General features: G+C 31.6%; 5 protein-coding genes across 6 annotated transcripts; 2 read left to right on the plus strand and 3 right to left on the minus strand.

Annotated features, from left to right (window-relative positions):
- Positions 1 to 95: 95 nt before the first annotated feature.
- On the minus strand, positions 96 to 27957 carry LOC111215829 (probable pectinesterase 15). The gene is made up of 5 exons (XM_022719999.2): positions 27848 to 27957; positions 27154 to 27181; positions 26884 to 27090; positions 382 to 632; positions 96 to 303 (listed from the first exon to the last, which is right to left on the minus strand). Exons 1-5 carry the CDS (start codon positions 27955 to 27957, stop codon positions 96 to 98), a joined length of 804 nt encoding a protein of 267 aa, XP_022575720.2.
- LOC106453452 lies at positions 707 to 1973 on the minus strand. The gene is made up of 2 exons (XM_013895699.3): positions 1813 to 1973; positions 707 to 1673 (listed from the first exon to the last, which is right to left on the minus strand). Exons 1-2 carry the CDS (start codon positions 1871 to 1873, stop codon positions 1468 to 1470), a joined length of 267 nt encoding a protein of 88 aa, XP_013751153.2. The 5' UTR covers positions 1874 to 1973; the 3' UTR covers positions 707 to 1467.
- LOC106451098 (E3 ubiquitin-protein ligase CHFR) lies at positions 4942 to 8621 on the minus strand. 2 transcript variants are annotated; one of them, XM_013892958.3, is made up of 14 exons: positions 8488 to 8621; positions 8251 to 8401; positions 8086 to 8183; positions 7635 to 7696; positions 7447 to 7538; positions 7234 to 7357; positions 7047 to 7133; positions 6768 to 6861; positions 6402 to 6509; positions 6148 to 6251; positions 5779 to 5844; positions 5612 to 5699; positions 5416 to 5476; positions 4942 to 5293 (listed from the first exon to the last, which is right to left on the minus strand). In XM_013892958.3, the coding sequence occupies exons 1-14, from the start codon at positions 8552 to 8554 to the stop codon at positions 5095 to 5097; spliced, it is 1401 nt and encodes a 466-aa protein (XP_013748412.1). In that variant the 5' UTR covers positions 8555 to 8621; the 3' UTR covers positions 4942 to 5094. The 2 variants fall into 2 exon arrangements, with proteins under 2 accessions (XP_013748412.1, XP_013748413.1); XM_013892959.3 differs by having other exon boundaries at positions 4942 to 5219; positions 8488 to 8590.
- LOC125598295 (probable 2-oxoglutarate-dependent dioxygenase SLC1) lies at positions 12941 to 19227 on the plus strand. Its single transcript, XM_048772495.1, has 5 exons — positions 12941 to 13034; positions 13113 to 13399; positions 13485 to 13732; positions 14302 to 14629; positions 18169 to 19227. The coding sequence occupies exons 2-5, from the start codon at positions 13124 to 13126 to the stop codon at positions 18421 to 18423; spliced, it is 1107 nt and encodes a 368-aa protein (XP_048628452.1). The 5' UTR covers positions 12941 to 13034; positions 13113 to 13123; the 3' UTR covers positions 18424 to 19227.
- On the plus strand, positions 24005 to 25760 carry LOC106454699 (probable pectinesterase 15). The gene is made up of 5 exons (XM_013896814.3): positions 24005 to 24468; positions 24570 to 24741; positions 24819 to 25025; positions 25094 to 25344; positions 25418 to 25760. Exons 1-5 carry the CDS (start codon positions 24098 to 24100, stop codon positions 25626 to 25628), a joined length of 1212 nt encoding a protein of 403 aa, XP_013752268.1. The 5' UTR covers positions 24005 to 24097; the 3' UTR covers positions 25629 to 25760.
- Positions 27958 to 27963: the final 6 nt, after the last annotated feature.

The following is a 27963-nucleotide window of genomic DNA, read 5'->3' on the forward strand; positions in this document are numbered from 1 at the left end:
TTTTGAAAACTAGATATGACTGTGATTTCTTATAGACATAATCTATATCTCAATGTTTTGTGGTGTGTATCTATGCATCATGATCCTTATATATGCTAGTAAAATCTGATAAGTTCATATATGTTGTCTTCATATTTAAGCTCTGGGAGTATGTCAGTTTGAGTTAGCCACTGGTCTCCATCTATATAGGAAACGTCTGTGAATGAAGATGCTTCAGAATCTGTTAGTTGTTTCCCATATGACACTCTGCTTTGGTAATTTGCTCCTTCTCCATAGCATTTATGCTCTCCAAAAGTCACTGTCCTGGGAAATAAAATGCATTTAGAACAATGTAAGTTAGATGTTCTATGTATGATTTGAAGTTTGTTTTAGCCGACTTACTTTTCTCTTGTCGGGTCGCCCCAATCATTCCAACCTTTTGGAGTGATGATTCCAGATATGTAGGTGTTTGAGAACACTATGGTAGCATAGGCTCCCCAAGCTCGTCCAAGCCACACTTGCCCACTTCCATCTATCTTACAGTTAATGGAAGAGAATCCTGTTTGTTCATCTTTTGATTGTCTTCCATGTGCTGTGATAGATCCACTGACCCCTGATGTATTCTCCTTAGCTATTGAATTAATCGTACAATCCTGCTAGCATTTATAAATATAAATCGGTTTCTTTGAGGTACAAGTTCTTTGGGTCTTTGGCATTTATATCCAACTAGGTATTTCAATTTTTTTTTTGTTTATATCAGTTCCTTTTAGTTTCAGGTCAGTTTGAGTCAATAATTCAAGTATCTGTAAAATTTACTATGTAATTTGACTACGTAATAAGTCTAGCTCGATAAAAGTATTTAGGACAAAAAGATCTAAAGAATCCGAAAAGCCAAAAAATCAGAACACAAAAATACCCAAAATCAAACAAATACCAGAAATAACTAAGTATCTAAAAGACTAAAATCTTATCCGAGAACCAAAAATATCCAATATTTTAAATATATTTTTAAAATTTGAAATTTTACCCAAAACCTGAAACTATAACAAAAAACGCGAATCCAAAATTTACAATAATATTTTTATACTGAGAACATATATGAATTACTCAAATATACATAATATGAACAAAACATTCCGGGTACTTTGGGTATCCAGAGTCCAATAGAGACCCGCAGGTCCAAAAAAATCTAATAGTATTTTTCTCCAATCCCGAACCTCAACCTGTATTTCGTATTGGTTTGGTTTGTTTATCAAATTTGGGTAAAATTTTCATACTTAAGAAAGAGTTACATAAGAGTGTATATTAAAAATCTCAAATAAACTTATTCATAAGTTATATAATTTTAAACAAATTTTTGTATTCGATATAATACGACTTTATAACATAATAATACATAATATTCTCAAAATACTATCTCATATTTAACTTTGTATATAACCCATAAAATTCGCGCTTTCGAAGCGCGGATCAAAATCTAGTTATAATTTATAGAGGAGAAGGTGTTGCACCAAGCGAAGTGGATGGTGCGTCACCTTTGCGTAGGGGCGGACATTTGATACACTTTTCTGTTTCGAATCCAGGGAAGCAGTTAGAAGGATCTTTGACACAACACAAGACCTCGAGTTGCCATGGCTTTCCCTCAAACTTTTTGAAGCATCTTTCTAGCCCAATCGGATGTTCGGGATCATAACCTGCAATGATTATCTCAAACTATAAAATCATGTGGCAGCAATGGCTGAATCCATAAAGTATAATACAACGTGTGTAACGCCTACATCTATCTTATTAGTATTGAGTTTTGAAGAAGGAAGATATAGATTCACTTCTTACACTGGTGGAGACCAAAGAGAGAGACAATAATGAGAATAGTAACCAATATTTTAGGACCCATCTTTGCTCTTCTCAACTAATATTATTTTCTTGGATTAATGATGAGAATTATCACCGATGTGTGCTGACGCTTGCAAATACATATACTATTTATAACGGAGATGATAATAATGAGAATCCATCCATTCTCGCTAATTAATGTTATATAAGGAATAGAATCGCAAATCATACAGGAACGGATACGTATCCACTTAAAAATTCAGAGAACTATTATTTGTTTCTATATTTTAGTTGATTTGTAAATTGGAATAGGATTTGCAAATCCTTATAAACTTTAATTATTTTAAAATGTAAAATTAATTTTAATTAATATTTGCAAATTCGTAAGTTTTTCAATTTATATCTTTGAGTTTAAGAAACGTTTTTTAAAAATCTATTAAAATCTCTAATAAATTTACAATCTGTATTTAAAAATATTAGATAAATAATTTATTATTTTGAAAAAATTCACCAATATATCATGGGATTTAACAAAACTTAACCAATAATATAATTAAAAATTAAAGTTATCATTTTTGCGCGTCTAAATCATTTGAGTATACTACTTCAGTCCTATTAATTAACCTTCTTCACCCGAAAAAAATTAGAGGGGGCTTATTTTTTTCTATATTTTAATTGATTTGTAAATGGAAGTGGGGGTTGCAAATCTGACACACTTTAGCAATTTTAAAAAGAAACTAGGGGCAGGGCCGGCGCAAGCGCCGGGTTGTGAACATAAGTGTTGCTTAATCTCTGAAGAAGTAATTCACATTTGTAAAGTTGTTTTTAAGCTTGTAGAGTTTTATTGCTAAGCTGTGGATACTTTGAAGGGCGGAGGTAAGATGGTTATCGGCTAGGTTTATGATAGTTGGTGTATTAGCGGAGAACACTCGTCGTTGGAAGAGAAGTTAAGATGCGGGTGGTATTCCAAAGAACATTTATGATAGTTGGTGTATTTATTGGCGGCTAATTAACTATTCCAAAGAACATTTTATTTCTTTTAGCTTATCAGCTGATCTGTGACAAAATGGGTGAAAAACACTATCAGAAGAGAAGAGAGAAGATTAAGAAATTTTGTTGTTTGATAAAGTTTTCAATACAAATACTCTCGTTACCGTCACAAAAAACTCTCGTTACTTGCATAAAAGCTTCAAATTTAATCTGGCTTCGCAATTTTGTTCGTGACAACCAAATTACCAAACTTATCATTACTCCCCCTTTGAAGAACTTTGTCCTCAAGGTTATTATGATTTCATCTTCACCTCTGCAATCCGCTTCCTCTTTTCTTGCTTTGGTGTAGAGCATGTTCTCAAAAGGCAGTAGTCTTGAGAAGCTTCAGAATCCATCACAGACTTAAATAACCTTATTATGGTTCAAACACTCCATCTTTGGTTTGAGTCTGCAATGAGTTCAGAAGTGACAATACAGCGGACACTTTGCTCCTTCCCAAATATGTTTCTTTCCACTGTATCAGTTCTATCCCCTCAGCCCAACAACTAAAGAAAGTTTTCATTCCCTTAATCACGATTGACCTCTATTCCTTGAATTGTTTCTCTGGTGGCCTAAGAGAGTGAAACAACTCATAGATGGTAGGTAAAACCCTCATTCTTACAGCTGAGTCAACATCATAATCACTCTTGAATAACAATCTGCCCCAGACCTTTATGAAGCCGATCTGCAGCAGCGAGGACTCGTATGACCTCCGACGTAGACACAGTTTTACACCTAAAATAAAACCCATTGACCAAAACAATATGTAAATGAGAACATCATTCTCAGACCACCACACAAAACTATAAATTAACATCATATACACAGCAAAGAAAAATAACAAAATATCGATGAATCTCTTTTAAAGTATATCAAACTTGTAATTAAACATGGATAGATAACGATGGTTGAAAAGCTTACGGAGTGAGCAGCTTTTATTATGTGAAGCAGAGCCTTGCTTTCCCGATATGCAACCATCCCTGAAAGATCCCTTAACTGAAATCCAAGTAAAGCTTTATTATATGTTAAATTGCAGATTTTTTTAGAAAAAAAGGCTAGGAGGAGGGTGATGATACCCACGAATTCACCATTCTTTTTGATGGTCCTTGAATCCTAAAAGCGATCTGGCCAACAACGAACTGAGAAGTCAGACCAAGGCAGAGATAGGAGACGACTGTTTGAGCAACAGTAGCAGGCTAGCAGCAGAGGAGGACATTGTCAATGATGGGTTGAAATCTGCGCCGGTTCAATAAAGCTTTGACTTGATATGAGATGCACTGCTCCGGTTTGAGCAACTGGAGAAGTAGAGAGACGTTTTCGATGAGATGCTGTAAAGAAGGGTTAACAGAGATGAAGTTTTTCTATGATGAAGTTTATATAAGAAGGGTTAACAGAGATGATATGAAACAGGGCCATTAATGAAGAAGTTATTGAAGATGGGGAGATGTAAAGTTCGCCGGAGATTGAGAGATTACGAAAAGACAAACGGCTATGTGTTTCGAGATGTGTCTGAAGTGAAGCGAGAAAGATAACCCTACGTTAAAAACGATGACACTTCACAAACGGGCTAACGACGACACTTCACAAACGGGCTAACAATTTTTTCAATTATTTTATTATTTTTTTCTGGGTGGGGCCCACACGTTGCCACATGAAAAGATGGTGAGCAGTTTAATTGGGCCACAAATTAGGTTTCGTTGTAGTTTGTTGGTCTTAAATCTGGGTCTTTTTTGATGGGTTACATTTGTTGAGTGACACGGAAGAGTAGCTGACATGTAAGTTTGATTGGATGAGAATATTTGTGTCTCTGTGGCACAGCTTAGAAATCTTGAAATTAGTTACTTTTATATAGTAGAGATTAAAATTAAAGTTTTATTAGTACTCCCAAGTTTTAGTTAAATTTTTAATCTTTTATAAAACATAAAATCGTTTAATTCCATTAAGTTTCTAAGAAAATTTCAATTAGTATTTAAAATCATTAAATTTGTTATCATAGTTATCTACTGCAATTTCCCAAAATAAAATCATTAATCTATTATAGGATTTTAAAATCCACTAAACCCCAACCAAGAATCCCCATCCAGACATTAGAAATGAAGATACGTGGATGCAAGTAGAATATATACTTCAACATCCATAAGTCAATATTCCTTACTGTGGATTGTACTTCAATATCCACCAAAATATAACCAAAAAGCCGACTCATCAGCACGTTCATACAAAATAAAAGGAAGAGAAAAATGTTAATATGGTCTAAGAGGGATGGTTCCCTCTGGTAGGACGACACACATGGTTACGTTTACGAGCATGCTCTTCATTGTGGTGCTGTGTCCTACATGCGTATCCATACCAACAATTTTCTCTAGCTGCTGCATCAGCTGGAAAATAATCTACGATAAGCGTTACACGGAACCAGTATAAAAGGAACCCCACCAGCTTATCATAACACTCACTGCAATGTACAACAACAATCTTTAACATCACAGTAGGAAGAAAATCAATTTGCAGTCTTAACTATTGTTTCAAACGATCCATTTGAGACAAAAGAGTCTCCACCCTAGACTAGTAACTTACTTGCAAACATGTGTTGACACGGTTATCGACTCAGCATGATTGAGTGGCATCCGAGAGCGGTCTGCATAAGAAAGACATCATTACAACTCAAGGATGGAGATCAAGTTTTTAAGTTTACATAACATAAGTTTGCACAAATGATCTTATTGTTAAAACAATCTTGAACGGTTAAAAATTTTGATATTAAGATTTTTACCGATTTGTCTGTCGTTGAAAAGACTGAACCACTCTGCTACAACATCTTGCACGGTTCTCCCCATCTTAGCAATGCATCTTTGCGTTATCTACAGAGAAACACAGAGAGTGTCACAAAAGAAAAAAAAAGAGAGAGATATAAATACTCCGTTAGAGGTAGTTCCTTACATCTTGTTCATGGCGATTCATTTCATGGGTTATGGAGGGAATCCTTGTAACTGTGCGTTCCGAGATCTACAAATATTAGTAAGAAAATAATGAAAAAGAAGAAGAGAATAACAAATACACAATACACTCTTGTATCATAGCAATTCTAACCACAGGGCAAATTCTTTTTGTTGCAATACCTCAGAGAAGGAAAAGAAAAGCTAAGATCAAGTCATGTTGCGTATAATACATACATAACAGAGAGCCAAAGTTCAAAGAGATCAGTTTTAATGAAAACTATTCTAATCTTATAAAACGAACAAGTATTATCAACATGGCTTAATAATAGTAAACAGTGAACAGTTTTGGTTAGATCACAGCTTAACCTACAGGTCTGAAAGTGTCTCGACTGCAGACTGGAGTAGATGATTCACCATGTGTAACACTTTGGGAACTCCAATAAGCACCACAAAAAGGCCTATCACATCCCATGCCTGCAAATAAACTTTCTTAGCTGAGCAAGTGAAAGCAACAACAGCAATGAACTTACAATGTCAAGGGTAGAAAGAAGATAACAACCAGTATTGAAAGCTAGAACGGTAGATGATTTTAACCTGTAAAAAGAAGTACGTACTATTACTTACAGTGTAACGGCACTTGGAAATTGGTTCTATTAGGCATCATTCCTCTACACAGGTGGCATTGCAGATGTGCACCATGGCGTTCACACCGATAACCACCAATCGTAGCAGCTGACAATAGAGCCATTGGCGCAAAAGAACAAATCAACCCATCAATGATAGCATTGTACGATGATACCTCAAGTCCTCATCGTTTTTTATTTCCGTTTCCTCAAGTACATTGATTCTTTCGTACGACTAGAAACAGTTTACTTTTGGTATACTTTGAATCAACTTATTCAAGAGAATAATAAGAAGATAAAGACAAATCTTAAGTTTTTCTCTACAGTGAAAAATATAAGAAGCAAGCATCCAGATAAAATATCTTACCACATTGTGGGCATTGCAAACGCAAGCTATCTCTTTCTTCAAGTGTGGGCGAGACTAGCGTACTGAAACGACGTTTTCTCTTGCTCCCAATGATCTAAGACGTATGTAAATTGTGGTATTTAAGACAGCATGGCAGGTACGTATAACTCACGACTAGTTGCACAAGAAATACTATCAGCGTGTTTAAGAAATGGTAATGACTTAATCATCTTGATAACAAATGCTTTATATATTTACAAAATCAGTTACTTAATAGAAGATATTGCAGCAAATACTTACAAGATTTGATTGGATTGATGAAGATGAGTCTAACACTGCGAGATCTTCAGCTGGCCGCCTCAGTCCTGTATCCGCTTTTAATATATCCTAAAATAACAGGCTCTGATATAGTCACTAAAAAGCTCAAGAAGCATGCGTATATGAAGCACAAGAGTATAGTCATATGCAAGTGAACAGATAATACTACCTCTTGTATGTTTTGCAGGAAATGATTCCTCCCAACAAACTGTACGGTTGTTCTGCACTGTGGACACAGCACATGTTGATGTCTCGCCTCAGATCTCCGCATCCATTCTGAGAAACAGCCATTACTGCAGGCAGAACACATCAACCATCAGTTACCTACCAATATATTTTTATCTCAGATGAGAACTGCACTAGACCAAGCGAATGAGCAGACCAGAAATTATGAAGGCAAGGCGCAGCTGTGACAACATCATGCCACACGTTTAAGCAGATACTGCATTTTGCGTGGTCAGGATCTATGGAGATCTGAAAAGCAAAAACCAAAGAGACCGAATAAGAAACTTCAAAGAATAGAATCTAGAATTAGGGACTATGAGTAGATAACTAGATATCATAGAGCACCTTCAGTAGCTGGGATCTTGAATCTGGAGCAGGCATTACCGTAAATCTGTACTGCAAGTAACCTACAAAATTAAATTAAAGAAAAATTATATACCTCGAAGTTTATTGTCTTCTTAAAAGGTAACCTAACAAATAAACGGCACAAACAGTAACTTGAAATAAAATCTGAAACTACAGCTTTCATTATCAGAAGCTCAGAACTAGTTCAATGAGAAACATTACTATAGCAATACCACTGTTCTGTCCATAATATTGTCTTCAATTAAAGTGTTACCTATAAACTAAACCGTAGCTGTTACTTTATTCCGTCATAGATCCAATGCAATAAGAATGCACCAATATGAATTAACACATCTTTATCAACCATACCAATTCCAAATGAAAACAAAAAAAAGTCTTGCTTTAAGAAATAAACTAACTCAGAGACATTAAGATGTAAGGAAGGTCGAACCTTGTCCTCCAGGGCCAGGAACAATTTCGGATCCAGACATTATATCGACAGCACCATCTTTGGGGATGAGAGCCTCGTCAACAAGTATAGCATCCGAACTAAACAAGTTACCAAAAAAAATCAGAAAGCAGAAATGTAAACAGAGAAAACATTAAAAGACTCAACCTTTTGTTATGTAAAGTGGCAGAGCCTTGACCCAAGTTCTTAGTGATTCTGCACCATTCATGTCTTTCCGAGGAAGATGGTTTAATCTCAGAGCATATCACCATATCACTACGCCTAATCTCGATGTCAGAGAATCTAGTGTCCAACGGAACTGCGAAAAAAAGAGAAACTTTTAAAGGTCAATGGACATTCGATAGAAATCTCGGAAACAAAGGGAGGGGAGAGAAAAGGGCAGACCCAGTTTGGCCCATGCTTCATCATCGGAGGGTTTAGAACCAGAGGATTGACCTGATTCCGTCGTCATCGGAGTTCACTTTCGAAAGCTTTCAGAGAACGACTCTACTCCTATTTTTTTTGTTTTTTCTCTCGTCAAAGGAGTGAACTTTTTTTGTTTATTCGTATAACCGTTTTGGTTATGGGCCTTTATAGACGTATGGGCTTTTACTAGCGTCAGTCATATTCAGCCCATGATGTAGATTATACACTCAGCTTCTGGCCTTCGACCTTACTCGAACAAACTACAAAACTATATTAGATATATATACGTTTTTGGTTATTTTAGCTTACTTTTTAAAACTAAAACAACACTAGTTTTTGGTGTTTAAATTATGTATGAAATAATGCAAAATCATCAAAAGTACTATGAAAATAGATTCGTGTATGTAGTTATTACATAGAAATATATATATTTATGTTTGATTATTGGAAAACATGTTATGAATTGTTTTTTTTTTGTAAGAGGATAACATGTTATGAATTGTTTAGTTATGCATTGTAATTAGTTCGGACCCGATCTTTTGATCGTCACACGTTGCAACTGTACATGCAACAACAACAAAAAAACGTGTTCTTATTTTTAAATTTTGTCGACATATTTCTTCTACATAATTTTATTGTTTATTTTTTTTTAAGTATGTAACAGTGAGACTACGTTGCAACGTTGAGCTTCTTAAACAAAACCCAAAAAAAAACTTTATAACAAACCACAATTTCCCGGTGAGGAGCTGGACAGATAAAAGAAAGAGCACGTAGGGACGACATAGTACAACTCATGTACTATTTCATTTTACGGACATGGCTAATTCTTTAGAACATTCGTCGAATCATAGGAGACCTTGTCGGCTTTCAACGGTCAGCTCTTTGACTATTCCAAACAGCATGCTGCTGAGTTAGCTACAAGCCTAGTAGGATTAGCCTACAATCAATTAGTAACATTAACACCGCGCAAGTTTAGATGACCAAGTCTCGTTTAAGTTTTAACACAATCCTACTTTCGAACACTATCAAAATATTTTGCAACACGTGTACATGAGTAAATCCATTTTCCAAAACTCAATCTTCTATAAAAATTGATATCAGTTACACAAAGCAAATACCATGATCGTTACCAATAATCATTTTGGACAAAATAATTCTCTTGCGCTGGTTTAGATACTTGATTAACTAAATTACGTATACAGCAATCGATCAAGTTGAATAAAATCCATGAAAATAGTTGCAACTTTTCAGTGTACTGTGTAGTACATATTATTTACCGTTAGGGAAATTGCAGTATCTCTAGATTAAATTATTAAATTTGACTGCCGAGTATCATTTGTTTACGATGTTTTTAGCAAAAAAAAAAAATCATTTGTTTACGATGGCGCCAACATAAATAGTTGAAACTTGAAAGCAAAGTTTAAAACGTGAAATTTGTTAGTTTCGTGTCTTGTCACCTTAATAAGTTAGTTTGAGTAACGTTACCGATGCAACTGGCAACTGCTCGTCAGCAATATGTCCTTATAACTCTTGTAGGTTTTATATTGTTTGACTTTATTCATAATTATTAAAACAACTATATACGATTTAATCTATTGACTTGGGCAATTGTTATTAGACAAGACTTGGAAAGGTCCACGGAATATTTTATGATAAACTGAAGGATGCTAAGTCGCAGTGCGCAATAATTTAATACAATTTCTCTTATACCTACTCTTTCATTAATTTCACATAAACTTAACGTGTCAATATCTCATAACATTTTAGAAATATTTGAGATAACTATCACGTAATTATATACTCTCATTTTTTCTCTTATTATGCCGCTTCAGATTTTTAGTTTAACATTTGGCACAAGACATTGTTTTTTTCTCTTCAGAAAATTGAATGCCTCGTGTGTGTGAATATTGACAACTAAAACAGCGTTGAACAAAGAGCATTTTCTCCAGAAAAAAAAGAACATTAATGTTGTCATGTGGCCACGTTGATATAGTCTATGTTTACGGTCCATTTAAATACCCGGGAGAGAATCCATCTGTGGATTGTACTTCCTATCCGAGAGTTAGATTTGTGTTTTTAATAGGTTTAGATTTAACTTTTTAGTTGCAAAAAAAGTTCAGTATAAAACAGAAACCCATGTTTCTCAAAAAAAAAAAAAAAAATTGCCGTGAAAAAATGAATTTTCCTCTCTTTTACGTCAACTGATTTTCTTCTGTGCGAAAAGCAAAAGTTTAATTGCGGAATACACAGAATATAAAGAAATAGAGAACACATGTCCTACAAAACCAATGCAACGAATGGAGAGGAAAAAGACGAAATGCATGCAGATACTTTTGTCTTTGACTTCGCAAGTTTTAGTAACTGTTTTCGAAATTATTTATTTTTGCCAACTCATGCAACTGTTTCTAAAATTTAATAGTTTAATTTTATTTTAACAACTTAACCTTCCTATCCTGGTTTCTGGACTCCATTTATTTGATGTAGTTGTCACTCGATTGGACTCGTATGATGAGGACTAAACATGTTAAACACTAAACAATCGTTAACTAAGTCGGTCGATGTTTATTTTTCTTTTCAGTCCATGAATTGATGTGTTTAACAAACTTCAAATCTATAGATCAATTTGAGTTCATCAAATCAAATACAAGCAATTAAAATCCACTATCGGGCATAAGTAACATGCATCTACGATTAAAAGGTTTGTCGTGATTTATAATGTTGAGAAGTGATTATATATTTATATCCATGCGGTACTTCCTTCTCACGGATATGTCAAGGATTCTGTCTTCGTGGTATTAAAATCTTTTCAAGTAAATACTCTTTCATATGCGCAAGGACAAATAGTGTATACTAAACCGTAAATCTGAACAATAAATAAATATGAACAGTTTTACTGTGGGCGTAGTCACTATAAAAAGTGTTTTTCCAATAGTTTTAGGGCATCAATGTTCAAGAAAAACTTGTGGTTTGTTGGTTTAGTCGGACTTAAACTACAATGAGTTGTCAAGGTTAATACTTATTACATATAATTTTGCTAAACAAAAGAAAAAGTAGCAAAAACGAAATTTTAACTATTAACATTGTCTTTAAGAAAATAAATAACAACACATTAGGGGGCCTTTATGGCTTAATCTTACGTCCAATAGTTGAGTTAACGACGTGCCCTTTCATAGATTTGACGTGGATTTTGTAAAAACCAACCAATATTGTAGAAGATGTTGTCGTTAATTTGACTTTCATAAAATATCCGATATCCATCATATCCTCACACATAATATAGTTAAATCAGATTTTGTTTCTGATGTAAAATATTGTGAAGGTCTTTATTGGATGGAAAAATTACTTTAAACAATCTTTCATATTAAATCGAGATAGGGCGTGCATGCTGACTTCTGTATTATCTTAACTACGTATTGTTATTTGTTCTTATCAACAGCTGGAATCCCTCGATGAAACTAATCAACTTATATACTTGGGGCATTCGTCGAAATACGTACGTTATATATATATATATATATATATATAATTTTAATGTATTTTCTTAATATATGTGAAAAATCTAAAATATGTATCTTTTTGAAACGGATGAAATATTATTTCTCTTATTGAACATTTTATATCTTCCTTGTATATGACAAGAACATCTAGTTAGCAACTTATTTTTTTCAACCAAGTGTAAAATCTCTCACAGCTAAAAAAGTGGAAATGGACTAGCAAATGAAAAACTTATATTGTTCAAAAAAAGGAAAAACTTATAATTTCAACATGTAGTTATTATATTTTCAGTCCAGCAGTGTTTTTGAAGACTATAATATATTTTTTCTCGTAATATTTTCCCAGTCCAACATGTAGCTTTCTATCCTTTGTGGCCGGTCCTAAGCTTTATGATTCAATCTCTTGGTGTTTCTTTATATTGAGAATTACACATTTTAAGGCAAATTTTATATTTGTATAAAAGTCAACATATATAAATATCCCTTGATTTTATTAATATAAAAAATTATATATAAATTGTATTTTTTCTCTAAACAAAACATTTCAACCAAATTTTAGCAAAAAAAAAAACATTTCAAACCTTTTTTTGTTGTGTGTGCGTAAAAGTACATAACGTAGCTCCAACAACGCAAACTATCTAGACTTTTAATAATACTAATAGTTACTATATTTTTCTGTATCATTTCAAATGTATTTAATATTCTTGCGAGTTAGACCCTACCATCTCGTGGTCTTATTGCCAAAAACTATAGAGTAATGATACTAATAATATGTCAACGATTTTCTGGTAAGGAGACGAGTTGAGAAGAGGTCATCTCCACGAATTTGACTGAGAACAATACCAAAGCTGGTTTTGCTCGTCAAAGTATCAATTCTCGACTATTCATTTCAACGTCGCATCATCAAACACGTATATATAAATACCTACACCTACCAACATGAAAAACCCACCACAACTTAATTACCAAGTCCTGAAACATCGATCGATTCTTCACATTTACATATACACATATAAAATCAAGATCCACCAGGTAAATTACATACATCTCTTGAGTTTCCGTGACGTTCTTTTATAAGTTCTTTGTATATATTAATTGATTTCATGATAGATATACGTAGAATGTCGCCGTCAATGATAGCGCTGGTGGTGGAAGAAGAGAACAAGAAATACCAAAGAGGTGTGAAACATCTTTGTGACAACGGTCTGACCAAAGTGCCAACCAAATATATATGGCCTGAACCTGACCGACCCATCTTCACAAAACCCGACAAGCTCATCAAACCAAAACAAAACCTAAAGCTTCCCATCATAGATATCGCCGAGCTCCTTGGACCTAACCGGTCTCATGTCCTACGAACCATAGCCGAGGCCTGCGAAAACTATGGATTCTTCCAGGTTAGTTCTCAAACCGTAAATTATATTGATTGTTATAATGATTACTTGCTTCCTAAGAAAGTAAGCTATGTTAATGGGCATACAGGTGGTGAATCATGGAATGGAGGGAGACGTGAGCAGGTATATGATAGAAGTCTGTAAGAGATTCTTTGAGCTTCCGTACGAGGAGAGATCAAAGTACATGACGTCGGACATGTCGGCTCCAGTACGGTACGGCACGAGTTTTAACCAGAGCAAAGACAATATCTTTTGCTGGAGGGACTTCTTGAAACTCTCTGCACATCCTCTCCCTGATTATTTTCCTTACTGGCCTTCTTCTCCATCCGATTTCAGGTGAGATTTCCCATATATACATTCTATAAATGGAAAGTTAATTAATCTTATGCTGATTTTTTTTTTTTTGAAAATAAATATAGTTTCAAGAAAGACAAATATAGCACGTGTTTCAAGTATTAAGCGGGTAGTTCAACATTATTACCTATATGACTCTATAAAATATTTTAAATACATCTGAAGAAAGATTAGCTGTCAAAGTAAAAATATTTGGTATTGCAGCTTTAGACACATTTTATAATCTTCTGGTCACAAAGTGCAAACTCAATTAATTAATAGGGTCAGCGAATGGTATTATTTGACATAAGTTTTGTAATAGATATGTAAGTGGCGGCTTGGGAATCTATAAAGATGGGTGGAACTAAGAACTACTAAATAACAATAAAAAAAAATAACAAAGAAAATTAAGGTCCAATATATTAGAAGTTACAACTTATTTTTCTTTCTACACCACTATCATTATAATAGCAGTCACGGGTTACATATCACGCGTAACATTAAAATATTGTGAACAAATAAAATTACATGAGCCTATAACTAAACTTATAAAATTTTAAAAACGAAAACAGGAGTTTGGCGGCTATTTACGCGAAAGAAACGAAAGAGATGTTCGATTTGATGGTGAAAGCCATATTGGAGAGCCTTGAAATCGACGGTGAGGGAGACAAGGCGGCCGAGGAGTTGAAAGAAGGTAGTCAGTTGGTGGTTGTGAACTGTTATCCGCCGTGTCCACAGCCGGAGCTGACGCTGGGGATGCCACCACACTCCGATTACGGCTTCGTGACTCTTCTTCTGCAAGACGACGTTGAAGGGCTTCAGATTATGTACCGTGACGAATGGGTCACTGTTGATCCCATTCCTGGCTCCTTTGTCGTCAACGTTGGTGATCATCTCGAGGTATTAATCATCTTATTCATAAAAAGCTTTCTTATATATATATATTTTTGTCACCAAATTATGAAATTACATTCAGTAAATACATTTTTAAGAGAATTGATTTTCACATTTTATGTTCCAAAAATTGTTTATCTGTAAGATAATCAATACTATTAAAACAGGAACATGCCCCATTGATAATAGTTGAGTCCAAAAAAAAATCCTATAATATATACTTATAAAAATAAACCATATAATTTCTAACTATATCTAAATATATATTTTGTAACCACTACTTTAATTCCTTAATAGTAGGAACCCACTAACAATAGCTAAAATAAAACTGTCGACTGATATAAGTTCTGTAACATATATTTCTTACAAGTCTACAACCATCTATAGTATGTAATGCTATATCATCATCTTATTATTATTTTCAAAAAAGCATACCATCCTAATATTTATACGGCTAGCCCGTAAATTGATTAAACCAAATTGGGTTATGAACTTTAATATAGGCTTTGTTTTTTTTATATCGTTAAGAAACCTGAAAACTATGATATATCTAATAACCTTAAGAAATTGGATTACGCTATTTAAATTACATATCTTCAGCAACAGAAATATTAATACTTCAAATTATAGTGGATATTCTCGGTTTAAATTTTTTTGTAATATAAATTATAATATTGTTAGTGACTACAAATTGAAATATAAAATGAACTTTATGATATTTTTCTTTACAATATTTAAAATTTAAAATTTAAAATACATTTAGAAAATATTTTTACATTTATTTATCTAAAACCATCCGCAACCGCAGTTGAAACAATTTATAACATTTTATGATCATTGTAAAACGCCAACGATGCTATCTTAATAGAATTGTCAAAACGCAGTTGAAGATTTTTTATTTATATTATACAACATAAAGAGGATAATAACAAATATGCTGTATTACTGGGTGATAGAAACTAATATAAAATATTTTTTCATACCAATTAGTTATACAGGTTTCTTGTGGATTTTCTTTTATTATATTTTACAACATATATGTACAGTGGACTATCATAAAATTATAATAGATAACTGATAATAAAAATAAACTAATCCAAATCAAACAATTAGTTCTGTTAATAGATTCATAATCTACAAATCCTATCATCTTTTTTTTATAAAAACTAAAAATTTAACTTCCTGTTTATATTACAAACAGATTCATAATAATATAACTAAAAATGATAATTGAAAGTTATGTATTGGTTCAACCAGTGGTTTAACTGGTAGGACGGATTCTGAGTTTTAGCGGGTTTTATTTAATCTACACAATCATATCATCTTTCTTTTTATAAAACTAAAAATTTAACTTCCTAATTAGAATACAAAAACATTCTAATAATATAACTTTAAAAAATTAATAATTAAAAGTTATGTATTGATTCAACCACTGGTTTAATTGGTAGTCGGGTTCTAGGTTTTAGCGAGTTTTTGTAGGTTTTACTGTATTATTAAATAATATTTTTTTCTTAAAATTCAAATCGGATTACATACCGGATCACCGGATTTACCGATTCAACCGCAGATCTGGATCGGATTTCAAAACATTGAGTACATGTGTATAGCTATGCAATATTACAAATTCAATATAATTATCAAAACCTCTTACTAATAATTTTTTTAAAATGGTATACAAATATGTGATTACAAAAAACATAAAAATTAAATTTCTATAAAAAATTAAAACAAAAAAATATACCCGCCCTTTCAAAGGGCGGGTTAGAATCTAGTTATTTTCTTAAATTTAAGGGTTAGCGCTCTTAGCCTAACAACAAAGCTTTATAATAGATATACTAAGTTAAGATCCGCGCCTTGCGCGGAATGAATATTATATATATATATATATATATTATTTTTAAGTATTATATATTTTTTACATATTATGAAATAATAAATATATATTGAATAATTAAAAATTTAGTAACTATTACATATATAATAAATTGGTACAAATACTTAAATAAATTTTATTTATCCAAACAAACACTTTTTCTATTTTATATGTTATAAAATTAAGTTTAAATGATATTAACATAGATATATAGTACATTTTTAATATTGACATATGTTAAAAATATTTTATACTCATATTATTTTTGATCGTTTGTATTTCTTTATAACAAAAATTTTAAATCAATGATAACAATAAAAAATTTGTGGGATGTTTAATAGTTTTAGTAATTTATAATTTTAAGAACATTCAATGCAAAGTTTAAAATCTATATATTAAGTTGTCAATAATTGTTCAAAATGTTTATCAAAAAATTTCAAAGCAAATTCGAAATTAGAACTTATGTATTTTATATGGTATATAATTTATTAAAAAAAATATTAATATGCATATATATAATATTTATTAAATGAGACTTCTTACTTATGTAATTTCGTAATCATTTGTATCTTGTTATAACATTAATTTTAAACCATGGATCACAAAAATTTCAATGTGAGATTTTTAACAACTTTAGTCATTTATATTCATTTTTTAAAATTCAAAATATAATATATACAAAAAAAATCTAAATTTTTATTATATAGTTAATGTGGTTGTTTAATTTATTTTAAAATGAATTAAAAATGATAGAAAATAGACTGATTTTTATCAAATATTTATTATTCAAAATCATTAATTGTCATATATACTTTAGCCATATTAGCTAATTTCGTGATTTTTATTTAAGGAAACAATGAAGAACATTTATGATTAATTTATGGTTAGTTTAATAAAAAACTTATTATATATTTATATGGACCAGCGTATTTTTCTAAGGATTCTAAGAATGATTGTGGTGGTGACATGTGGCTACAAAAATATGTTGTAATGCTTCTCTTTTAATATATTATGGATATTTTTGATTGGAATAATAAATTCTTTCACTTTAAAAAATGCTTTTACGATCTTAAAGATAATAAAGCATTCCTCGTAAACAAATATTGGAAAGGATAATCCCAATTGAGATTGATTCGGATACAAGTATGGAAACTTCTATATCCCTATATTAATATAGCCTATATTAATATAGCCTTGACACTACTATTTCAGGGGGAGGTGGGGGGGGGGGGTGTTCAGTGGGAGTAGAATTTTTATAGGGTTGGTTGATTCTGAAAGTTAAGAGATTTGTTAAATTTGTAAAGACTTATAAAGAGTTTTTCATATTTAAAAGGTTTATGAAAATGTTCTAGCTCAAAGATTTTAAGAATCTAGAGGAGATATGTAAGATTTTTAAAGTTTTGTTTTATGAGTAAAATTATCTAAAATTCAATTCCCAATAACACTAGATTTGATAGAAACTTAGAATCATTAAAAATTAAACTTTTTGAATAATAAGAGATTTTGTAAGTCATTAAACAATTATCAAACCAATAACATTATATTTTAGTAAGAATGTTAGAATTCACCAGCCAATAGCAATAGAATTTGAGAATTTTAACAATCACTACAAATTTATATCCGACTAATATCCCCTGAGTTGGTTTGGACTAATTTTGTCATATTTGTATAGATATTTAGCAACGGGAGGTACAAAAGCGTGTTACATAGGGTATTGGTGAATTCCACAAAGCCTAGGATATCAGTTGCGTCGCTGCATAGCTTCCCTTTGACATCCGTTGTGAAGCCCTCGCCGAAACTCACCGACGAGCATAATCCACCACAGTATATGGACACCGATTTTGCCACTTTTCTTCAGTATATATCTTCTCGAGAACCCAAGTGGAAGAATTTTCTCGAATCACGCAAGATTCACCATATAAGATGAACGAAAAATATGATCATCTTTCTTCTTGTAATGTTAATAAAGATAAGGTGAATTAGATTAATTGTGGTATAGATCTAAGTCAAGGTTAAAAGATGATAAATAATATAAGTCTCTAGCTTTGTTTCATATAGGGGGTAACCTAAACCCAACCAAACCGGAACAAAATGTCTCCTACATTAATCTCGAATTACATGTTCAACATAATCTTTCTTTTAACAGCACTTGTTGTGATAATCTAAGAAGTCGAATAAGAATTCCAGTTGATTGATTTGCTTATACATGTTAAGTGGCCAAGTCAGATCTTGGTTTACCGGTTTAAGAAGTTTTAGTTGGCCTGAAACTTTTTGTTTTTTACAGAAGGCATTTGGCCTGAAACTTCTATATCTCTTTTCTCCTCACTAATAAGAAAATGAAATGGACCACAATACATGCTCTGACGGATGGAATTTGTTGGAAATGAGAGTTCAGTTAACTAGACGCACCAAAAATAGTTCATGCAGATCAAATAAGGTCTTTAAAGATCGAGAGTCGTTGTCTTTCTTTTTTTCAACTAGATTTTCAATTCACAACATATCGGTAGTAATATGTATGATCAAGGGTTTTGACAGATTTTAATAGAATTTCTGAGTCATAAACATTAAATATTTATAATAAATTAAGCACGGTTAAATTCATCATCTTAGATATACGTTTTGAATTTATAAAATTGGCCATTCTTGATTCCCAAAACATAAGAAGTTTTGAGTTTTTTATTTCTTTCTTTTCAAAAGAGTATTTTATACTTTTAAAACATGTACAAGTTGTTACGATAAAACAAACCAAAAAAAGAATTTTTATTTTAAAAAAGGACACATACATATATATATATATATATATATACACACTTATATATTTATTTATTTATTTATTTAAAGCAATGTTCAAGAAATCACTAAGCGATAATTAGGTGCTTTGTAAAGGTTTAGCGATTAAACTTATTATTCAAAGCCTAGAGGAAGCTTAGGCGTTACTGAATTATTGATATTTTATAATGTATTTATATAAGATATTTTAATTTTTAGTTTTAATTATAAAATTATCTTGATGAATTATCAAACTAAGATATAGAAAACAAAACAAAAGGATAATTTTATAGATTTGTAATAACATTATTAATTAATTTAAAGCATTTAGACTAATTTTAGATTGATTTAAATTGATTTTAACCAATTTATAACTAACTTATTTGAGCCGTATAAATCACATTTGTTAAAAATTCATTTTGGATAAGACTGAATTGTTGCCTATGCGGCACCTACCAATTTTCAGAATCATATTTTAAAGTATATATATATATATGTCCTCGTTTATATATATTATATAGTACACCGAGACCTAAATTGGAAACACACAAGAATGCAATTATTACATGATGTAGTCAACAAAATCATAAGGGTTGTGAGGATAATTTGCTTCCAATGACTTTGCAATGGAGGTACACACATTTTATTCTCATAACTCCAATCACTTATATTTATATTTAATTAGAAAATCTCTCAAATGTTAATATTTTTAATCAACCATAATTAATCCTTGCTTACCCAAACTAAAATAATCCTTCGATTTTTCTTTTTTATTTTTAACTTCATTTTCATATTTGATAATCATTGTAACAATATATATCTTTTTGAGATTATGCTTTAAAGAAGATATTTTGGACTTATTCATCTTTCATATATGATTGGTGTATTACACTTTTTTGTTCAGCTTTGCACACTTATCTTACTTAAGTTCTTTCCTTTTTTTGTTACATTCTAAGAAAATATATAAATGCTTATATTTTGCTTTATTATTTTGGATATTTGCTTTAAAAAATGAGAACTTTGATTTGGGAAAATCTCATAGAAAACCTAAAATGTTACCAAATTATAACAAAATTAAATAAAGTTACAAAATTTTAATATTTCTTTGTCATGGAAAAGAGATTGATGAGGTTTTCGACATCATATTAATGAAATCACAATTACATTACTTGTCACAAACTAAAACGTTTTACAATTTTGTTCGTTTGTATTTGAAAAATGTCTTACAAACTAAAAAACATCTTTGACATAGTTCAATTTCATTTTCATTTGTTGATTGATTTTATGACCGACATAATTAATATTTTCTTACCAAACTAAAGGATTCCTTCATTTTTATTTGTATTTTTTATCTTCATCTTAATAATTTGACTTGTGACCAATATCTGCATTGATAACAAAATAAGTATTTTGTTATGTAGTTTATAACTTAAGAATGGGTTCGTATGAATGATGTCATCATCTCATGACAATTATAACAAGAGACCTTGCATTAGCATATATGAAGTCAATAAATCTTTCAATGAAACATTCTTTGTAAAAGCGTCTTCCTTGTTGGTCTAGAAGGGTGTCTTGGTTCCCATAGAACCCACATCCTTATAATTCAATTTTGTCCCCAACAATCCTTAGAGCAAGTTCATGTTCATCATTTTCACAAGGATTTACTGTTGGAGCATTGTTCTCGACACCAATCAAATAAAAACAATAATTCAAATGTTTATAATAATTGCTCTAAGGTTTTCCATAACATAATCACAAAGCATAATCTTGACATGCAAGCAAACAACCATAAACTCAATACCTTGAAACTTATGTTGAATGCTTTGAAAGAATCTCAAATTGCAGCAAAGAAGCTTGAAAATGTTCGATTTGAAGATGTTGTTGTGTTGTTCCACTCTATGGAAGTGCTTAAGTAGCTCATTCCCTTGCATCACTACATTAATCTCGTTTATAGTAATAATGACTATTTCCTTAACAAAATCATGTGTTTAATTAGATTTTAGAAAGTCAAAACTAATGGTAAACAAGCATGGATGAATCTTTATGCTCACCTAGATTTCATAGTCAACAATGATGAACTTTTTCGCATGGTTTTATGGAGGAATAACACCAATGATTTCTTACACTCTTGTGAACTTTTCACAAAGGTATCCATTGGTTGTGAATTTGAGAAATGATCACAATTGAGAGGATTGTGATCATTTTGTCTAGCCCATGAAAGAAAGTTTGACTAGATGAAGAGATCATTGAAAAAAAGAAAGTAAGAAGATAGATATCAACTTGATGAATAAGAAGAGAAATGGTTTGTCAAGTGTGAAGATGAGCTTTTAAAGTGAGAAAGAAGTAATAATACCTTATGTCATACTACTCTCTCACTCTTGCTTAGTATTGATGTTTGATGGCATTAATACTTGCTTACCCAAACTATAATAATCTTTAAATTTTTCTTTATTTTTCTTTTAGCAAGTATCTCTATTTTTCTATCATTAATGTAACAAGAGTTTATGATTTTAAGATTAGAGAAAAGATTATGGGTGTGACTGGTGACCAAGGGAACGAGGAGGAACACTATGTTCCTTAATATTCCTTAAATTTTTTACCATTCATGAGGAATGGAACCATCATTCCTAAAATTTTATTCCTACTCATTTCTTTTCTATCCGTTCCTATTGTTCATATGATGGTTACCAGCCACACCCTATATTTTGGACCATATATGTTTTGCATATGGTTGGTATATTGCATAGTTTTGATTATGGTTCTAAAAATTGGTCTAGGTGGCAAATCAATCCTAACCGAAACGATTTTCTTAAAATCTAATTTATATAACTTAAATTGGTTCAAAACCTTTCTAAATTAGTATGAATCTGTTTAAATTGATCTAAATTAATTTTAAATCTGTTAAGTTAGTAATAATGTTATTATAAATTCAAAAATTTGTCTTATTTCTTTTGTTTATTATCTAATTTGGATAATTCATCAAATTAAATTAAATTACCTTACATAAATATGAAATATCTATAAAATAAATAAATAATCCGTTAATGCATAGGTCCCACACAGACCTCGAATGATCTTACTTTAATTTCTATTTTTTGGTTATAGTCTGATAAAATATATAATTAAATGCTCAAATTCTCTTTTTATTCTTTTGGATGCTTTCAAATTGAAAACTAGGTTTGAACTTCTGCTTGGTAAAATTTCACAGAAGATCTAAAATGTTACCAAAGTATACAAAACTTATCTAAAATGTGGATATAATATATATTGTCCAAAAATGAAAAACACATAAATGCAATAATTACATAAGATGTTGTCAAGAAAACAAATCATGTATGAAAGTTACAATTGTGATATTAGAGTATGGTTTTAAGATTTATAACCAAAACTTTGGAAATATGTTGCTTTTTTGGTCATGATATTCGTTAAACATGCGGATTAAATATTCAGGAAATGAGTGCATATCGACACACTTGCTTTTTCCTATATGCAGGGATGAGCATCTAATGGGGAAAATATTTATCTTGATTTGCAATTTCATTAGAGGATGATTTGGTATAAATTTAATTTACACGGTGAAATGGATGTATGAAAATTGAATTGAAACCAGTTTGGTTCGATTCGTAATCTTTAAACCTATCGGTTCTCAAATATTCATCTTCAATTCTCATTGGTTCAGCACCTTCAAACCGACCAGTTCGGATTAGTTTGGTAAGTTACTTGTCTTTATGGGCTTATGATAAACGAAACTGGGCTTATTATTAATGTTGTTGGTCCATTAAATAAAGAGTTTTTAAGAATATACAGAACTTTGTCGTTTAGTTGCGGCTAATCATTTTTCATATTGGAAGAGATTACCTCTGTTTAATTATATTATTTTTTTAAAAACTTTTTAATTATAATATTGTTATAATTTATAACCTAATCATTTATGATGCCAACTGTTAAGCGTTCAAAACAGGTCAAACTAAAATTTAAATTATATTTTTAAGTGTAGATGAGTGAACATATGGTTATGTATTTCTCATAAAACCATACCACTATACCAGTGCCAAATATGGAATAAAGAAGTTTAGCGAATAGCGGGGACAGCATTTTGCTTTGATCAGATTTTGTAGTTTAGAAAATATTACTTCATTAGACGACGAGTCAAACTGTCAGTCTTTATCATTAAAAATCAACGCAAATTAAAAATATAATAATTGATTTCGTAATGGTTTTGTTAAGCATCATTCGCCATCTTGGCGTACAATTTCACCGTACCTCCAACTCGCTCGCTTGTCGGTTTGAAAATTCTTTCTTTATAGTCCCAACAACTATTTCATCGGATTCATTTAATAATTTTTTTAAACATCCTTTCTAGATACAAGGCTTGTAAAATTATATTTTGTTTCAAAATTTTTTATAAAATATATTCTTTTAGATTAGATTGAGTGCTATTTCTTTTCTTTAAAAATGCTTATTGCTACCTGCAAACAAGGATTTAAAAAAAAAAAGTTAAAATACTTCTTCCTCTACGTAAAAGTATCGGCAAGAATTCATATTTTTCAGATTGTTTTCGTGTTGAACATGTATTTTATGAAATTATCTTCTAGAATTTTATATGAACTACATGAAGTTGGAGATTTTTTTCTTCAAGTGTTCTTTTAATTAGTAGGAAAAAAATGAAAATGTCAATTCAGAAACGTCACTGGAAGTTTGATGCAATAATAAATGTTTATATAGAAGCCCATATCCTTCACTTTACTCTCACGGCACTCTAACTCACACATGTATAAATAGCAGCCAACATTTACCCAGCTTATTAAACTTAGTCCCCGTTGATCTTAACCATGGCCATCAAACCGGTTGTAACCACCGTGATAGCTCTTTTCTCCACCATTCTTGCTCTCTATATAATCCCATTGCCGTCCTCTCTCTTTTCTATTGCTACAACTATTATAACCAGTTCTCAACTCGGACCATTATCAATATATTCAGCATTCTTTGGACATAGACACCATCATCTTCACAACGATCATGTTCCAGTGAAGTGTTGTGAGAAATGGACGTCAAGGCTTACACACCTGTACAAGCCTTCACTTGTGTTGACTGTTGATTTGAATGGTTGTGGTAACTTTAGCAATGTTCAAAGTGCGATTGATTCTGTACCGGATTTAAGCCCTTCCAAAACCCTTATTATCGTCAATTCGGGTGTTTATAGGTCGTCTCTTTAATTCCAAGCTTTTGTTAATAACTCTATATACTTTTCTTGTGTAATATCAAATCGTTTTAGTAATGTTTGGCTAAATGTTAAGTAAGCAGGGAAAAAGTTACAGTTAATGAGAACAAGACAAACATTGTAATGCAAGGAAGAGGATATCAAAACACATCCATTGAATGGAATGACACATCAAAATCTGCAGGAGGCACTGCTTATAGCTTCTCTTTTGCTGTGTTGGCAGCTAACTTCACAGCTTACAATATTAGCTTCAAGGTAAGAAAATCAAAATCACAACATATGAATAAGATGATTTGAGTTCTCAAACATGTATTGTTTTGAGTGGTTTGAAGAACAATGCACCGGAACCAGATCCGGGTGAAGATGATGCACAAGCAGTAGCTCTAAAGATTGAAGGAGACCAGTGTGCTTTTTATGGATGTGGATTCTATGGTGCTCAAGATACTCTTCTAGATGATAGAGGAAGACATTTCTTCAAAAATTGTTTCATCCAAGGGTCCATAGATTTCATATTTGGCAACGGAAGATCACTCTATCAGGTTAAAATTATAAAATACATACATGAGCATTCCAAAAATGATCATAACCAATATAAATTCTTTAACAGGATTGTACTATTAATTCGATAGCTAAGGAGAATACATCAGGGATCAGTGGATCTATCACAGCTCATGGAAGGCAATCAGAAGATGAACAAACAGGATTCTCTTTCGTTAATTGTAAGATTGATGGAAGTGGCAACATGTGGCTTGGACGAGCTTGGGGAGCCTATGCTACTGTAGTGTTCTCAAACACCTACATGTCTGGAATCATCACTCCAGAAGGTTGGAATGATTGGGGTGATCCTACCAGAGAAAAGTAAGTCGACTAAATAAATTCAAATCATATAAAGATCTTAAGTACATTGTTCTAAATGCATTTTATTTTACAGGACAGTGACTTTTGGAGAGCATAAATGCTATGGAGAAGGAGCAAATTACAAAAGAAGAGTTTCATATGGGAAACAACTAACCGATTCTGAAGCATCTTCATTCACGGACATTTCTTACATAGATGGAGACCAGTGGCTTAGTCAAACTAACATACTCTCCGAGCTTACATCTGAAGAAAAAATAGATAAATCGGATTTTATTAACATATAGAATAATCATGATGCATAGATACAAACACAAAATATCGAGATATAGATTATTTCTATAAGAAACATTCATGTCTAGTTTCCAAACAAGACCATATTCCTATATACAATAGAATATTTCATGTGTTTAATTATCTTCCTCATTCTATATCTACATACTTTAATATTTTTAAAAGAGTAGTTAATCTCTGAGAGAATTTTACCAATCTACATAAGTAAAAGAAATTACTTATGTGTCACAAATCATATAAGATCATGTGTATAGTTTAAAAATTTAATACTCTTCCTGCTGTATTCACTTATTTGGTATAACTATTATTAGTAAATTATTAGTTTTGGTTCTAAGTCTTAAACTTTTGATTTCACCATTTGTTTGCTTATTTTTTTTTCATATTTTGCTTATTTTTTTCATTTTTCTAAATATTTTTTCCTTTTATTCAACTTATTTTTTTCATTTTTTCTTATCTATAAGTAACCAACATGGGGATGAAGTATCAAACACTTTCCTATATGAAACAGCAAAACAAAAATGTTAATTGGATGATGTTAACAACCAATTTCATGCTTTTAGTATTAATAAAATAATTGATTGATTAAATTTGTTAATGTTTTTCTAAAAGTTATACCGATCAAGTTCAAATATAAAGTAGAAATTCAACTCACTCTTATTTTCCAAATTTGGAGACTGAGAGTTTGTCAGTCCAAACAATCTTTAATAACTGCTCTAGATTCTACAATCATGATGAAGACCATAACTCATTTTCATTACTTTGTTTTACCATACTTATAAGTATAGTATAGCATTTGAATAAACATAGGGTACATGATCATAAAACTGAACAAAAAAAATATTAGATATATAATTAACTTTGAATAAGTCTTGTCTCTACCCTTACAAAATGTTAAACTTTGAGCCTAAACGAACAAAACTTTCATCTCCATTCAGATGGTTCATTTGGATGGTGAAACGAACAGCCCACTGGAGAGATGGCTTCTGACATGTAAGTATTCGAGAATACAACAGTTGCATAAGATCTCCAGGCTCGTCCAAGCCAAATCTTCCTGGTTCCAGAAATGTTGCAGTTCACAAACGAGAATCATGTTGGCTGAGATTTTGAATCCTTTCCCTGAGTTGTAATAATTCCGCTTATCCCTGAAGTAGTCTCCTTGACCTAATCGTACAATCATGTTTCACTATCACATTGTTATCTCATATTCATATGTAAATTTTAGTGAACAAGCGTGTTTTTCTTTATTACATGGTAGATAGATCTTTCAGCACCGTAAATAAAGTCTATTGCATCCTGGATGAAACATCCTTTGAAGAAGTGTCTTCCAGCGCTGTCAAGGAGCGTCTCATGTACACTGTAAAAGCCGCAACCATAAAATGCTGCTTGGTCTCCTTCAAGCCTCAGAGCAACAACTTGTGCTCCCTGGACGCCGTGCTCTGGTCCTGGCGCAGCATTCTTCACCGGATAAAAAAGATGTGCATGAAAGTAAATCTGAAATTTTTATCATAATATTCTTACCACAAAGTTGATGTCATGAGCTATGAAGCTGTTTGCAAACAAAACATTTTAAGACACAAAATTTTGACATTTAGTTTTTCATATTACTTTAGAATGTTACAACATAATAATAAAGATTGTGAATAATTCATTACAACTAAATCATAAAACTAAAAGGTAGAAAATAAAACACATGGAGTCATAATTTTAGAGATTCATGCTTTTAAGTCGGTACAGATAAGTTTTTACTAGGTTACGTCTACTCGGGTCGGTTCTTATTGGATCAAATCTCTTTGGATCATTTTTTTCGGTTCTTATTCTTTCGGGTAGAGGAATTTGAGACTTATTTAGATACTTGTAAGTTTTTTGTTTGGTTTCGGGTTGGATATTTTTATGTCGGTTCTGGTTTCGGATTTTCGAGTCCAGGTAAAATGTCCATATTTAGTTTTCATTTATCTCAAAGCACCCAAAAGAATAAATAAATTGTGCATTTATATATAACAAAAAAAAAGTAGAAATTAAAGTAAGATGAGTGGCACATGTATCATGATCAAAACTATACCTATGCAAAAATGATATGGTCCAAAATATAATCTGAAAAGTATAAACTCTCGTTACACTAGGTACCAAAAATAAAAATACTTGCTAAGAAGAATAAAGAAAAATTTAAGGTTTATTATAGTCTGTGTAAGCTCAGTATTAATGACATCAATACCAAGCTAAGAGTGAGTCAGTCTTATGGAATAAGGTCTTGTTTCTCTTTCTCTTTGTCATCTTCAAAACCCTCTTCACACGTGACAAATAATTTCTCTGCTTGTTCATCATGTCTAT

Source organism: Brassica napus, unplaced genomic scaffold (assembly GCF_020379485.1).
Source record: "Brassica napus cultivar Da-Ae unplaced genomic scaffold, Da-Ae ScsIHWf_168;HRSCAF=305, whole genome shotgun sequence".
NCBI classification, from domain to species: Eukaryota; Viridiplantae; Streptophyta; class Magnoliopsida; order Brassicales; family Brassicaceae; genus Brassica; species Brassica napus.